The sequence below is a fragment of the Mustela lutreola genome, chromosome 2 (genome assembly GCF_030435805.1).
Source record: "Mustela lutreola isolate mMusLut2 chromosome 2, mMusLut2.pri, whole genome shotgun sequence".
NCBI classification, from domain to species: Eukaryota; Metazoa; Chordata; class Mammalia; order Carnivora; family Mustelidae; genus Mustela; species Mustela lutreola.
In genome coordinates, this window is record NC_081291.1 from 78,994,279 (window position 1) to 79,011,249 (window position 16,971).

Sequence of the window (16,971 nt, forward strand, 5' to 3'; positions counted from 1 at the left end):
AGACAAGGGACTATCAGAAAACAGGAAAGGGGGTTGCCTGGGTGGCTCAGTTGGTTAAGCATCTGTCTTTGGCTCAGGTCATGATCCCAGGGTCCTGGGATTGAGCCCCATGGGGGTGCTCTGGTTGGTGGGGAGCTTGCTGGGAGGGGAGACTGCTTCTCCTTTTCGTTCTGCCCCTCCCCCAGCTTGTGCATGCTCTCTTTCAAATAAATAAAATCTTTAAAAGGTAGGAGAGAAAAAAGAAGGAAAGGAGGGAGCGAGGGAGGAAGGAAGAAAACAGGAAAGGAAACCATTGTGGCTAGGAACCAAATAAAGGGCATGAAATGTGTCAGAGGAAACTCCAGCTCTTCAAACCATGTGAAAAAAATAAAGGTGAGAGGAGAGAAGCAGAACAGTATTCTCATTTATACGTAGAAAACATTGTCTTTAAGGAGAAAACCACATGAAACAAACATGCAATCTTAGACCTCACTAGAAATGACCAACTCTGGGCAAGCTTATAATGACTTCCAGTCTCGGTCTACTAGAGCAAGGATGTCAACAGCAACGTATGGAGAAAAGTTGAAATTTCTAGCCAGACACAAATGTCTTCATGTACCTGAGGGGCTCTCAACTATTTGAAACTTGAGTCGCAAGGTCTTCAAAAATGGTGCCATCCAAATAGTGCAAATTGGAATTCTGTAAGCCTTCTCTAATGATCCAAATTAAAATTGATTTCTTTCCCAAAATAGCTTCTATCTATTAAGTGATTTATAAAGGATAAACTTGTGTGAAACTGCTTTATGTGTATTATCTCATTAACTTTTCACAATGACCTCAGGAAGTAGCTTATCATTTTCCTACTTTATAGAGAGGAAAGATAGAAAGAACCTATCTTCTGGAGAATGCTGATCTGTAGCAGCATCAACCTTGGAAATATCTGTTATTCTAGTTACCATTGCTGAGTAAGAAACTACCCTGGGTTTAGTGACTTAACACCACAACCGTGTCCTATGCTCATGCTTCTGAGACTTAGGAGTTCAGAGAGAACACAGTGGGAACAGTTTGCTTTTCTTCTCCCATGTCCCAGGCATTAGCTGGGAAAACACAGATACCTTGAAATGACTCAAGCAGCTGGAAAGTGGAGTCCTCTGGAGGCTTCTTTAGTCACAAATCAGGCGTGTGGGCTGAGAAGACTTGAAAGCTGAGCCCAGAGCACCTGCACATAGCCTGTCCACTCCACTAGTTGGTTTTCCCCACCACATGGCAGCTGGGGTTAGAAAGGGCTTTCAAAAAAGCCAGCTAGAAGCTACATGACCTTTTCTGACCTTGATCTGGAAGTCATACAGCACCACTTCCACCACTTTGTGAAGTGAGTCACAAACATTAGGCAGACGGAAGAGGAAGGTGAAAGAATGGCAACGTCAAACTGCAGAAAATTATGGGTGGAAAGGGTGGTATTATTGCAGCCATATTGGCAAATATAAATTTTGCACCTCTACCCTAGACTTTTTATTAAGATGGTTAATTTTCATCTATCTTTTTGAAGCCATTGTTAGTAGTTAGATACTTTGTTTTCTGCAGCAAAAGAAACCCAAGTGATAATGTTCTTTACCCGACTTCAATAATCGTAATGTTATCTGCTTTGTCTATTTAGTCTTAGAGGAGAGAGTGTATGTGTGTGCTGGGGTGAAGGGGGGTGACAGCCTTAGAATTGATATAATGTGAAAGAGACACAGATGTGCAGAGATAGAGGCATCTGGGTGGCTCAGTCTGTTAACTGTCTGCCTTCAGCTCAGGTCATGATTCCACGGTCCTGGGACCGAGCCCCACATTGGGCTCCTTGCTCAGTGGGGAGCCTACTTCTTCCTCTCCCTCTGCCTGCCGCTCTCCTTCCTTGTGGTCTCTCTCTCTGACAAATAAATAAATAAAATCTTAAAAATAAATAAATAAAGATATGCATAGATACATAATCTCTTGGCCTTTGGAGAATGTGGGCAAGAATTGGGGCAACCAGATTTCTGAGCCATGAGCAGCTTCTTTCACAGTAAGTGGGCTCCACGGTATGAAAAAAAAAAAAAGTTTAGGAAAAAAATTACGATCAAGTAGTGGTCTTCAAATGCTGTTCACATGATCCTGGAACAATTTTGAAAGATTACGTACTCTCTTTCGCATTTCTAGGTTATCTAAAAATTTGGTTCTGAGTTTAAATAATTGTAGTGGTTGCAAGTTCCAGACCAGGATACAGTATTCTTCTGCCTTAGCACACAGATATATGTACAGCTGGGAAAGTCTGGAAGCCCCATGGTTTACGGTGCCTGATTAATCATTACATGGGGCGTCTCCTTTGTTGGCACCCCCCTGGGAAGTTTCCACACCCTGAGGCAATAGACCAAAGTAAGATTTATGTGCAAGGAATATGCTTTCTTTTGTAGGGGGTTGTGGTAGAGATACCATATATTCTCTAATGTTGAACATTTTTTGACAATAAAAAGGGACACTATTAACTATTCTAAGAAATAAGCATAAACCAGGAAAACCAGGATATAAAGTGATCCTAGCAATTAGAACCCTAGTAAGCTACCAAGGGAATCAGTTTACAATAGAGACTTCATGGAAGCTAAAGATCTGGTCATCATTTTACTGAAAACTGCTCATTTTCGGTATTCCTTCAAAAGTTTTCCATAGCCCCCAAATTTGTATAGATCTATCATTAAGCTAGCATCCAGCCATACCAGTTGCCAAAGTACTGAAACATCACCGTACATGCTAGTAAATAGAGTAACAATAATTGGAATAACCAATCAAAATCATCAATAATCTAAATTCTAGCATTTGTGTTTCATTTCAGAAACCACAAGCAGGCAAACTGTGATTCTAAGACCTCCTTGTAGAATGGGTATTGGACACAGAGCTTGGGAATCTGCTACGAAGAACTTGCCATTTATTTCCAAAGTTGACGGGTACCAGTGAAGCATAGATATCCTTATCTAGAAGAAATGAGACTTCCCACTTCTTCAAATGTCTCCTTCAGGCTTCCAAAAGAAATGCCTGTCCTTCCCCGTGGGGAGAAGTAGGGTCTGGGTTCAGGAAGCAGATAGCAAGGTGACTGGGTGTCATGGACACACAGTTGTCATGGGCATAGACAGCAAATGCCTTCATTGTGGGATAAAGTCCTCTCTGACAGGTTTTTGAGACCTTTGTTTTGTTTGACAACTTAACTCCTAAAGGAAGGCAGCTGGCCCTGTGCTTTGTTTTTGTTTTTTGTTTTTTAAAGATTTTATTTATTTGACAGACAGGGATCACGAGTAGGCAGAGAGGCAGGCAGAGAGGAGAAAGCAGGCTCCCTGCAGAGCAAAGAGCCCGATACTGGGCTTGATCCCAGGAACATGGGATCATGACCCGAGCTGAAGGCAGAGGCTTTAATCCACTGAGCCACCCAGGCGCCCCTAAGATTTTATTTATTTATTTATTTGAAAGAGACAGAGATCTCAAGTTCGTGGAGAGGCAGGCAGAGAGAGAGGGAGAGGAGGAGGAAGCAGGCTTCCCGCTGAGCAGAGAGCCGGATGTGGGGCTCGATCCCAGGACCCTGGGACCATGACCTGAGCCAAAGGCAGAGGCTTTAACCCACTGAGCCACCCAGGCGCCCGCCCTGTGCTTTGTAAACAAGTTTCCAGAGAGGGACTCTCCGGGAAACTTATACAAGGATAAACACAGAGAGTCCTCTAGCAAGACGGTGCTGCGTCTCTACCCTCTGTCTTGTGCCAAGCTCCACACTCTTCCTCCTTTGCCTGACTGCTCTCTTATTGAAAGAGAGACAGGGTCTAGAAGCTTCCACTACCCCCAGTCAGCACCAACCTCTCAGCACACTTCTATTTTTTTCATGCTCTTTATGTCTTCTTTTCTTCAGCCCCTTCTCCTTTGTCTCTATTAGGAACTGGGCTCTTCCTGGTCACAGACTCATGGTTGGCACAAGTGGTCTCCTGATTAGCCTCAGCGGGGCCACGGAAGCCGACTGTGCTTCCTCACTAGAGGAAAAGAAAACAATATGCAGGCTCCTGGCCTCAACAGTGAAGATCAGATCATCGCCATCTACTTTCCTCTTTTCCCACTTCCCTGCCTCCCTCTCTGCATCTCCCTGGCATCACACAAATGATAACATCATTTCAGGTAAGAAGAAAAAGGTACAAGTGAGGAGCAGGTGCAGGGAGAGTAGAGAACAATTACAAAGGGCAACCGATGATCCCCTTCTTTTATGACTAATGTGATCGCTTAATGGTTATCAATCCATAGGGAGTGGTGGGCATTGTGATGTAATTCCCCACATCAAGTCAGGGAGCAAACAGAATTATCATTTAATAATAATGCTGACAAAAGTATTGAATGAATGATCAAAACCAGCACACCAGTCAATATACTATCTGGAAATTATTAGAATGATTTTATGAATGAAATGGATTACAAATAATACCACTAGATAAGAAATTTACATGATATATCATTCATTTCCTGAGATAATAAAAAGAGTATGATCTATTCAATATTTGACTTATATTATTAGATATATGACTGTATTACTTGAATATTTGAACATTACATTTTACCATTTTACATCCAACATTTAAGAGACCATCCTAGATGCCTGGACACAGTTTCTTCATTTGCATGATTTCTTCACTTGCTAGTGCAGTGGATCAAACATTAGTAGAGTTTTAATAACCTTGTATTCACATTTTCTTTTAACATATGTATTGGAATGATTATCAAGGGGATAGTTATCACCTCATTTTAGAAGGAGAAAAACAGTGGGTCTCAGAAAAATGAAGCATGTTAGTGAATGTGAATTCTGAACTGTGATAGGGTACCCATTTCAGTCCTCTATCACTCAAAGAACACCTCTCAAATTATGTTCCTCAGTGAGAAGGTCTATCCATTTCAGAAAGCTCTAAATAATTACCTAATGGCTCAGAAGGTAGCCATCAGTCACTGGATATTATGATTGTGCTGGGCTGAGTAATAAATAACCCACCCAGATATCCACAGCCTAATCCAAGGAACCCGTAGGTGTTATATGGCAAAAGGAACTTCGCAGATGTCATCAAGTTAAGGATCTTCAGACGGGAAAATTATCCTGGATTTTGTGGGTGGGCTCTTAAATGTAACCACAAGTGTCCTTATAAGTATGAGAGGCAGAGGGAGAAGTGACTACAGAGAAGACCGTGTGAAGATAGAGCAGAAATAGAGTTGAAGATGCTTTGCTTCTGGCCTTGAAGATGAGAAAGGGCCCATGAACCAAAGTATGCAAGGAAGGTAGCTCCAGAAGCTAGAAAAGGCAAGAAACAGATTCTCCACTGGATGCTCCTTTGACACCTTGAGCTCAGTTCAGTGAAACCCATTTCAGACTTTCCAACCTCTAGAAATGTAAAAGAGTAAATGTGTATTGTTTTAAGCCCCTCAGTTTGTGGGCATTTGTTACAGCAGCCATAGGAAACTAATACAGTGATATACAACGGGACTCTGAGGATGTCCCTCCTCGGTCAGGGAGAAGCCAGACTGTATTCTGAAATTCAACAGGCTGCTAATTTCAAGTTAACTAACCAGGCACTCATGGGGTATCGGGATTCCTCAGTAGCAAGGGAATGGAAAAGAAGGGGAGCTACCTGAATCACGTCTACTAACTATGCAAACATCACATTGGCTGACAGACACCCTTGAACCCCAGGAAATCAGCTAGAGACCTGGAAATCTTCAATCAAACTAGTAACTCAGAGGAAAGGGCCAGAATTTCACCAGGCAGGCTGAGCATTTATAGCTTCATTAAAGGCTACTAAATTATATGACTCAAGAAAATCACTGGCAATTTATTCGGACAAGAAATGTTTCTGTGGTTTTTACCACAAAACCTCGTTGGACCTTACACTGCATGACTATGGAATCTACTCTCACTTTTTGGAGCCTAAAGTATCTGTCTAGTTCTTTGGCTTGCAATATGAACCTAAGTAAAAAGTATGAGGGATTCAACATTTCTGGATGTTGTCACTATAACATCACTATGTTCTCAGTGACCCTGTACAGAACCTCTGATTCATTTTCAGATGATACAGCTCCTTTTTCAAGATGGTAGAAGAGTTGGGGCACCTGGGTGGCTAAGTCAGTTAAGTGTCTGCCTTCAGCTCGGGTCATGATCCCAGAGTCCTGGGTTCGAGCCCCATGTCAGGCCCTCTGCTCAGTGGGAGCCTGTTTCTCCCTTTCCCTCTGCCTGCTGGTCTGCGTGCTTGTGCTCCCCCCTCCCCGTGTGCGTCAAATAAATAGATAAATTTAATCTTTAAAACAAACAAAAAAAAGATGATAGAAGAGTTAAATGGTTCCTGTTCTTAGAGTCAAGAGTTTAAAGCCATCTGATCAGGGATGGGAGGAATAATGGAAGAATGTCAAGTAGGCCTTAACATTGATCCTTAGAGTGTCTTTTTTTTTTTTTTAATTTTTTATTTTTTATAAACATATATTTTCCCCAGGGGTACAGGTCTGTGAATCACCAGGTTTACACACTTCACAGCACTCACCAAATCACATACCCTCCCCAATGTCCATAATCCCACCCCCTTCTCCCAAACCCCCTCCCCCCGGCAACCCTCAGTTTGTTTTGTGAGATTAAGAGTCACTTATGGTTTGTCTCCCTCCCAATCCCATCTTGTTTCATTTATTCTTCTTCTACCCACTTAAGCCTCCATGTTGCATCACCACTTCCTCATATCAGGGAGATCATATGATAGTTGTCTTTCTCTGCTTGACTTATTTCGCTAAGCATGATACGCTCTAGTTCCATCCATGTTGTTGCAAATGGCAAGATTTCATTTCTTTTGATGGCTGCATAGTATTCCATTGTGTATATATACCACATCTTCTTGATCCATTCATCTGTTGATGGAAATCTAGGTTCTTTCCTTAGAGTGTCTTTTAAATCAGAAGTACAACAGGCATGACAAATTTTTTTAAAGAATTTTCTAGTCTTTTGCTTCTACTTTCCACATCTGGCTCACTTTACTCATGGTGGTGTGACAAAAGAAAGTAGGTTTCTGGATTATATATATATTTTTTAAAGATTTTATGTATTTATTTGAGAAAGAGAGAGAGTGAGAGAGAAATAGAGAGAGCAGGAGCAGGGAGAGAGGCTGAGGGAGAAACAGACTCCCTGCTGAGCAGGGACCCAGATGCCTGGCTCTATCCCTGTACTCCAAGATCTTGACCCAAGCTGAAGGCAGATGCTTAACTGACTGAGCCACCCAGGTGTCCGTCTGTTTCTGGATTTTAAAGCACAAAAAGTAGCTAGACTTCCTGCAGTGATTCCAGTGGTTTCCAAAACAGGGCCACACCTATTCTTTATTCCTCCCCCCAAAACTAAAATGGAGTGTTTAACACATACAAGTTCTTCTCTGAAGAGTAACATGTACATTTAAATTATATGATAGCAAAGAGTTCTATCAGGGGTATAATCACTGTCCTCAGCATGTAAATAAAGACATGGGGACTCAATGGAAGGAACACTATAATAGAGTGAATGAGAATACTGGTTAGAGGCTAAATAGGCAAGGTTTGACTCTCAGGTCTCACTACTAGCTGCATAACTCTGGGCAAGATTCTCAATTTTTCTGAGCTTCACTTCACTAATCTTTGAAATGGTGATAATAATAGTACCTACCACCTAGGGCTATTTTGAACATGCATACCTATATAACACATATAAAGTTGGCCAGTGCAGAACTTAGAAAATATTCAGAGCTCAATAAATATCAGCTACTTTTACATGACCTTGAAGCCAATAAGAATATGATTTGGAGTATTTCATTAAATTATAATTTGTCATAATCTAGCTCGACAAATAATGACTGAAGGGAAAAGATAATGAGACATTTTAAATATGGAACTGGTTACTGAAGGAAGTTTTATTGCCAAACACATGAAACTTGCTTTTTATTATGAAAACAAGTTGCACATATTTTGAACATCAAATAGATCAAAGTTAATCTTTCCCTTACTGCAGAACTTCAGTTGCATTCTATAGAAGTAATCACATAGATACATGCATGCGTGTGTGTGTGTGTGTGTGTGTGTGTGTGTGTGTGTGTGTATAAAATCTAATTTGACTCCCAGATTTCCTTCTTGTTCCTCTACCAGGATTTTTTCACCCAGCAGCCCAAGTGAATTCTAAAACAATTAAATTGTGTCATATAATTTCTTGCTTAAAATACTCCAATGGCCCATTGTATTTAAATAAAACACAAACTTCTTATTCTGGATTACAAAGTGCTACATACTCTGGTCTCTGCTTTTCTCTCTAACCTGTCTCCCTCTGTTCTCTTCTAACTAAGCTCCAGGAACACTGGCTTTCCCTCTGTGTATATGATGAACATTCAAGTTCATTCCCACCTCAGGACCTTCACATTGTCCCTTCCCTGGAACGCTCTTCACCTTGAACTATCCATAGTTACGTCTCTTTTTTATTCAGATCTCAGATAAAACCCATCTTCCCAGTTCAGGACATAGCTGACTCTACAACTCAAAAAGCCACTCGGTTATTCTTTATCATTTCAACCTATTCTGAGTCTTTGTGCAACATCTAATACCACTCTATATTTTATTTGTTTGCCTATTTTTACTTATTCATATGTTTAGTTAGGTAATTGCAAGCTTCTCTGTTTCCTAGAAAGGGACCTTCGTGACAGCAAGGCCTCTTTGCCTAGAAGGATGCTGAAAAATAATGCGTGTCTAATAATGCTTCATACATTTTTGCTAAAAGTTAATGAGGGCTATTTAGGCTATTCCTTTTCCAACTAATTTCAAAAATGGGGCTACATTGCCCTAACGCATTCATCCCTGTACATGTCCCATCAAGTGCCAAAAGTTTAATTATTGAGGCAAAGGTATATACAATTTAAATTTTGATCATTGTTTCCAAATCACCTTTTAACAAAGTTATGCCAATTTACATTCTGAGTGGATTCCTTGAATCTTCTTTTAAGTAACTTCATGACATGATATTTGAAATACATTCTCTCAATTTAGAAGCTCAGGACACTTTATTATTTCATAACTTTGAAATGCAAACAGGATAGCCCAAGTGCAGACATCCACAGTAGACCTTCAGAATGGCTGGAGAACCCGCAATTATAGTTACTGACAATTCGGTGAGTTACTATGAGAAGCATGCATGACTCCCTTTCAAAGGTCTCTCATTACCCAAGTCTTACATCTGAATTTTTAGCAGTAAACAAAGGTTTACTAATTAACAACTTTCCCAAGCATACAAGTATAATTTATGATAACAAAAATCTTAGTTGATGAGGATTGGATGGAGACACAGAAAACCATAATGGCAGAAACAGGTACCTTATTCGAAAAGGTTCTCAAATTCCATAAATTTATTTCTCCCCACCAAAGGCTTCTTTATCATGCCCTTTGAGTCATCTATGGCAACAAGCTCAGATTCTGTGTAGTAGTAACTGGAAAATACCCTACTGATGAATGTATACCTGTATGTTCATATTTGTTTAAACTATATCACCAAGACCAATGACAGAAGTGGGGGCATATAGATGCCATTGACTCCTCCATGCCATTTTGTGAAAGACATCCTCTCCCAGTGCAAAATCAACCAACTAAAGTCATGAACAACAGCCAGAAGGGAGCCAAAAAACAAAGCCATAGATGTACAAACATCCAACCTCTACAGGAACGTCATTCCAGAACTTCCACCAACCTGTTTCACTCAGAAATATCTATAAATGTAACATGAATTTTCAGCAAAGATCATCCAAACATCTGTCATTTAAGCACATAAGATGTTCTCTACCACTCATCTCTTTTACTCAACAGCAGCATATTCTCCCCTTAGAAGAATTACAGCATTGGAAAAAATTGCCCAGTTAATTCAGAGATACCAACTCTGGGTTCAAGAGGTACCTGTATGAAGTATCCAATATGCTAAATACAGAAAAATGGGGGTACTTACAGCAGGGTGTCCAGTACAGTAGGCATAGCTGGCATGGGACTGATAGTGCAAGCTTGCTCTTGGAAAGGAGTATGTGTTCCAGGCTGGTTGGCTGCTGTTCCACTGAGAGCTGAAGCCAGGGCTCATGGTCACTCGGGACTTACTAGTTTGATAGGCTCTCACTGTGGAGCTAGACTATCAAGAAGAAAGAAATGCAATGTAAAGACAGCTCTGCATAAAACCCAAGTCAGCTATATATAGCAGTAGGCACTTTCTTGTAGGACTGTGCCACAGGTCTTGGCTGGTTAAGGCAAATGGCTGATTCCTTAAGGGGAGGCATTAAATACTGTACTGACTAGGAGAAAAGTATTTTCTCACTGTTAGAATTTTAACTGGATCACAAAACACAAAGGTTCATTGAAATGGATCTTACTGATTATTTTTTTTTTCCCAGTTGCAACATGCAACCCCATCCTCTGGAAATGAGGTATGTTTTAGTGGTGACAACAGTGGGGATACGGTTGATTTTGCATACACGTTCTCTTATCACAGTGTTCACCCTAGAAATTCACCGTCGATCTCATCTGAATGCAATAAACGAAAATCTTACTTTATGAGGATGGGACTAAGGCACAGATTAGTCCCTAACTCTAAATAGTCTTCAAATTCCATGAATACTATTGCTTTCCTGTGGGAGGCATCACAGAAACCTGGTCATATGTCACCATTCTACTACCTAACGGCAGCATAATGATGAAGGATTTGAAACCGTCATTTACCCTCAACCAGCCGTACCCATGTATTTAAAAATAGAGAAATAGGAAAATATCGATTAACTTGCCAAATGTTAAATATACATGGTTGTTCATAACTGTATATAGGGTAGAATGAACTGAAAACAAAACTCACTTGTATCTTCTTTGTTTTCAGATGGCCACGACATATAAGACATATAATAGTTTCTTTTCAGAGAATAACTTTCTATCATCAAATTGCAATAGCTACTTACCCAAGTAGTACAGCAACTTCCACAATAAATTCTATTTCTAAATCCATGGGCATATGCCAACTCAATCACTAGGAAAATGCGCTAATCTCATTGCCATTATATTCAGGAAACCTAGTGGGAAGAAACTTCTACCTGAGATTGTGTTCCCCATTAGGCTAGATTTTGATATCATTAGATACTTAGAGGAATGACTTTTCTGAAGACAAGTTTGGGCATCTTGGAGTAACTGAAAGAAAACAAGGGTCTCAGCAACTGGAAGGTTCTAGGCAAGGCTATTTCTCTCACAATAGCCTCAAGATACTTGAAAAGGGAAGAGAAAAGATAAACCAGTGATTCACTGGTAAGCAACTTAAAATACTTAAACTCCAAACTAGAGAACACAGCCTTGTTGACATAGACAAGTTTTTTTTTTTTTTTTTCCGACCCTCTGTCTCTACTCTCATCCTCATGCTAACTAACCATGTGTACCCTCCTCTCCAAGTGTTCAATAATTCAATGGTATGTGCAGGTCCAGCAATGCGAAGGTAGACCCTGCTGCCTACCACCCTAGGACAAACCTGTGTTAGAGAAGCAATAGCAGACTTCTATAAAATTGGGATTTGGGTGGGGCACCTGGGTGGCTCAGTCAGTTGAGCATCTGCCTTCTGCTCAGGTCATGATCCCAGGGTTCTGGGATGGGCTTCCTGCTCCGTGGGTTTGTCAGATTCTCCCTCTCCCTCTGCCCTTTCCCTGCTCATGCTTGCTCTTTCTCTCTCTCAAATAAATAAATAAAAATCTAAAAAAAAAGGGGGGGGGGATTTTTGTACATGGTCCTAAGTATAGAAGCTCCATATTTATATATTATATGTGTGATATATACTATCACACGTTATATGTGTGATATATACTATCACTTCAAAGAGTAACAAGCTCACCCACAAAACTATCATTGGCCCTGAAAGTATCTTGGCTTTCGGCTCTGCATCTGTGGTCACTAACATTAATCACCCTCACTAGCTCCGTAGGTTCTCTGGCTTGCTCCTTCAAGACCAAACGTGGTTAGTTCCTTTATCAGTTTTCACATTTAGATCAGCTCCTGGACCTTAACATTCTTGGAAATTGTGTATGCACTCATCTCTTGGTTTAATTACATTCCCACATTGCTTTAGGCTCTCCTCAATGATTTTATTCATGGTGGTCTTCCTCTTCAAATTCTTTTTGGTCCCTCCTTTACAAACCTCACATTCGAACTACACTTCATACTTGGTCCCAGTTCCCATTCCCTTGCCTTCCTACTCTCACACAGCCCTCCCAGTGTGGCTCAAACACTTCAGTCTGTGATTGCATTGTTTTGTATTGTTCCCACTATATGTAAATTTCAGCTCTCCAACCTAGCTGAGAGTCTAATGAGGTCAAGATCAGGTATTGCTGTATTGCCTTTTTCGCATCTCAAGGAGTCTTTATCTCCCTTGCCCTTGGAAGGCTCTGAAAGTGTTTATCTCCTTATCACTGCAATCATCTTTCCCTCTGACTCCTTGACCCTTCTGACTCTACCTTCCTGTCTCACCTGCGTCCTTATCTTTCTATTTGCTTTCCCCAAATGAGGTCTTTTGCCAGGGCTTAATTTTCAGCTCTGTGCTATTCATTCTTTTAACTTTCCTCCTTTGTGATCTTATTCATGGTCAAAGCTTTAAGTATTAATTCTAAGAAGATGACTCTCTGTGGGGCGCCTGGGTGGCTCAGTGGGTTGAGCCGCTGCCTTCGGCTCAGGTCATGATCTCGGGGTCCTGGGATCGAGTCCCGCATCGGGCTCTCTGCTCAGCAGGGAGCCTGCTTCCTCCTCTCTCTCCCTCTCTGCCTGCCTCTCCATCTACTTGTGATTTCTCTCTGTAAAATAAATAAATAAAAAAAAAAAAAAAAAAAATCTTTAAAAAAAATAAAAAAAATAAAAAAAATAAAAAAAAGAAGATGACTCTCTGATGTAATTTAATAGTATGTATTCTCTTCTAAATTCCAGTCCCAAATCTTAAAATATCTGCTGGATATGGATGTATAATTATCAATCACCACAAATGGAACAAAAGTTTAAGTTACTGTGTATAAAATTAAATGAGTGTATTGTGTTACTGTAAAATTTCACCTCCCCACAATTTCTTTATTTCTGCTAATATTATGGCATTATTTTGAAAGCGACTGCTTTGATCTTTTAGAATGCCTGTGCCTCATTTATTTGTCCTCCAGCCCGTTATCTAGTGCCACCAAATTCTATTGACTCTCTTCAGTGGGTCTTGAATTGATGCTGTCCTTTCCATTCCCATTATGAGTACCCAGTTCTAGGATTTTATCAATTTCTATCTAAGTCACTAAAACTATATCAACAACCTTCTACCTTAAGCCTCAATTCACTCTACACAATGACATCAGATTAGTTTTCCTAGAAACTTGCTTTTATGGTGTTACTCTCTAATGAAAAATGTCCAGTAGTTCTCCATTACCTCTGAGACAAAATCCAAAATTCCTAGTCTCCTTGAACATTCTTTCCAACCCTAACCAATAATGCAAGGCTTATTTTTTATTCCTTTCTATATAGTCTCAAGCTCCAGATAGATTGTTACTCTGAACAAGATTTATGTCTGTCACACCTATCTACTTCCTAGAATGTACTCCCCTGCTCTTAGTTCACTTGACCCTACCAAACTCTACCTTTTCTGGAAAACGTATTTCTGTTGACCAACCCAAAGGGACTTTTGCTTCTACTGACACTGACACTGACATTACAGTGACATTACAGATTTTCTTTCACATTCTTCTGGCTCTTTCATTTGTGTGGTACCCAGAAAATCAATACCATGACTTCATGAGTAGAACTCATCAAATCCCCTGATTAGTCTGTCACACAACAAGTCGCATGTCTCAACACACATCTTTGGGAACAGGTGTCTCAATTGTATTTCTTCAGAAGAACATGCAAGAACTTGAGTATAAGTAGTTCATTTTGAAGTGATTCTAGAGAAAATAAGTAGGAGATTAGGAAATGTGACAGAGAAAGGATGAGACAATTCATTTGCATCACTGAGTAATTTATCACTATGGAGAACCAATTCCATTGGGAGGCTATGGGAGACAGTGCAGAACATGTTTCAGAGTTACCTTATCGGAAGTTCAAAGAAGCTGGGGTATTTAACCTGATTCCCATTCATCATTGGCTGAGGTCTACTACTGAGAGCATTATTCCCTGGCACAGGCATAGCTGGTCTGCCCCACCAAAAGAAAGTTCTGATGTAGAGAGTACCATGGGACTGTTAAAATGCTCTGAGAAAGTAAGTGCCGAGAAAGTATGGGCAGAGCATTGATAGCATCAATGTTAGGTGGATGATTCCCTGAACTTCTTCTTTTTTTTAATCTTTAAAAAATTTATTTATTTATTTGAGAAAGAGAGAGAGAACACAAATGGGTGGAGGGGCAGAGGCACAGGGAGAAGGACTATCAGCCACCCTGCTGAGCAGGGAGCCCAATGTGGGGCTCGATCCCAGGATCCCAGCATAATGACCTGAGCTTAACTGACTAAGCCACCCAAGCACCCCTTCCTGAAATTCTTTTTTTTTTTTTAGATTGATTATTTATTTATTTATTTATTTGACAGAGAGATACACAGTGAGAGAGGGAACACAAACAAGGAGAGTAGGAGTGGGAGAAGCAGGGTTCCTGCTGAGCAGGGAACCTGATGTGGGGCTCGATCCCTGGACCCTGGGATCATGACCTGAGCCAAAGGCAGACTCTTAAAGATTGAACCACCCAGGCTCCCCCTGAAATTCTTTATATCTGTCATAGAACCCCAGACACTTGAATTTTCCTTTTGCATGACTGAGAGCAAAGGGCTCAAAAATATTGGTCAAATTGGCTTGACTACACTACTGTTAAGGATTTGAAAGGACAATGCATGAAAGAAAATACTGAGATGGCCAGTAAGCATGGTGAAGAGGTGCTCAAAATCAGTGGTCATTAGGAAAATATAAAATAAAGCTATAAGAAGATACCAGTTTATATCCAGGCAAGTAGCTAAAACTAAAACTGTCGACAACACTAAATGTTGGTGAGGTTACGGAGGACCTGGAACTTCATACATTGTCAGGGTAAAACTATATGTCCTCTGCTTGGTGGTTTCTGATAAAATTAAGCCTATTTCTACTTATGACCTTGTAATTCTATCCCTATTTACCCAAAGGAAAATAGATTTACGCAACAATATTGTATAAGAATGTGCCTAGTAGCCTTATGCATAATAGTCCCAATCTGGAACTTATTCAAATGTCTATCAAGAGGAGAATGGTTTAAAAAAAAGAAAGTGCTTTCATATAATGAGATACTACTCAACAATAAATAGAACAAAATTCTGATATATACAACTACATGGATAAGTCTGAAGATCATGCCAAATAAAGAAAGACCAGGAATCAAAGAATAGATATGTGCGACTTCATTTATATTAAGTTCAAAGGAAGGAAAACATAAAACAATAGAAATCAGAAAGTGATTGTTGGGGGTTGGGATGAAGAAGAATTGATTAGAAAGGGGAATGAGGTAATTTTCTGGGGTAATGGAAATGTTAGCCATCTTATTTTGGGTGGTCATTACGTGAATGCATTCATTATGTGAATGAATTTGCCAGAACTCACCAAACGTGAACACTTGAGATCTGTGCATTTTATGTCTTTGTTTCTTTCTTAAGATCTTTATTTATTTGAGAGAGAGAGCGTGCACACAAGCAGGGGAAGTGGCAGGCAGAGGGGAAGGGAGAAGCAGGCTCTCTGCTGAGTAGGGACCCCCCACTGACCCCCCGCCCAACCCGATGCAGGACTAAAACACAGGACAGGGAGATCGTGATCTGAGTGTAAGGCAGCCACTTAACCAACTGAGCCACCCAGGGGCCCATTTTATGTCTTTCTTATATTTCAATTGAAGTGAAATATAAGGCTCCAAAAGGCCTTAATTTGATTCTGAATTTTCCATGGATGTGGAGGATAGAAATGTCTCATAAAGCTGAAGCCCAATGATCTAAAAGTCCTAATTTTCTAGACCTCATAATTGGCTAGTCTGAGTTCTGCTATCTTTTCCCTTCTTGGTCTACCCTCTGAGAGCAATGCCAGAGAGAATCTAACAGCCAAAAGGCAGGCAGCCAGAGAGAAGAGCAAAGAGTCTGGATAAAGAGCATCTGAATAACCAGGAGCTGGCAGCATCATTTGGTGTCTGCCAACAGATCAGAGGTCAGAGCTGTTGGAGCAAGAAAAATGGAGCACAGCACAAAAGAAGGGCCCTCTTACATGCTTCCAGAAATTACAGAGCTCCAGGGAGCACTTGCTGTTGGCTCTACTCAGTCAGCACTAGCAAACAAAAGAAAGATAAAGGGAGGGGCAGAAGGAAGCTGCACAAGAAAAAAAATGGATTAGGGAAGAAAGCAATAACACTAAGATTTCCAGACACAACTGAGTGTGTGCTACAAAGGCATACTAAGAGGTAGCATTTACATGCAACTTATTACTTCTCAGACGCTGTTCTAAACGTTTTATATCTACACTGCTGTAATGCATGTGTTTCTCACAACAATATTATAAGGTAGTTACTATTATTATCTGCATTTATAGGCAAGGAAACTGATGCAGAAGAAAAATGAGATAATTTAAAATTGTAAGGATATAGAACCACTAAGCAGTTGAGTGGATTCACACCCCGACTGGGTGCTCCATAATCCATCCTCCTCTTCCACTATCTCGGTTTGCATTCTCTCTGAAACAGATTCTAAGGCAAGGACTGGTTTGGTGTTTTGTTTTCTGTTTTGTATTTTGAGGGGGACGGGGGGTTAATTACAAAAATCAGGAGGAAAGGAACAGTGAGACTGGCTCAGAAAATGAGGATACACCATCACTGTATGTTATTGTGAGCTATGCTATAAAGCAACAATCAGAGAAGTCTCCTGGGACATTTGAGAAGTGCTCAAAATGCCACCCAGAATTGTCCA

General features: G+C 40.5%; 1 protein-coding gene across 1 annotated transcript in view; it reads right to left on the reverse strand.

Moving 5' to 3' along the window:
* The window catches only part of LOC131825553 (serine/arginine repetitive matrix protein 1-like), a 618,386-nt gene that overhangs the window by 81,418 nt on the left and 519,997 nt on the right, over nucleotides 1-16,971 (reverse strand). The window contains exon 5 of the mRNA XM_059165033.1: nucleotides 9,989-10,162. Coding sequence (XP_059021016.1) covers nucleotides 9,989-10,162 — 174 coding nt within the window. The remainder of the gene's footprint in view (nucleotides 1-9,988; nucleotides 10,163-16,971) is intronic.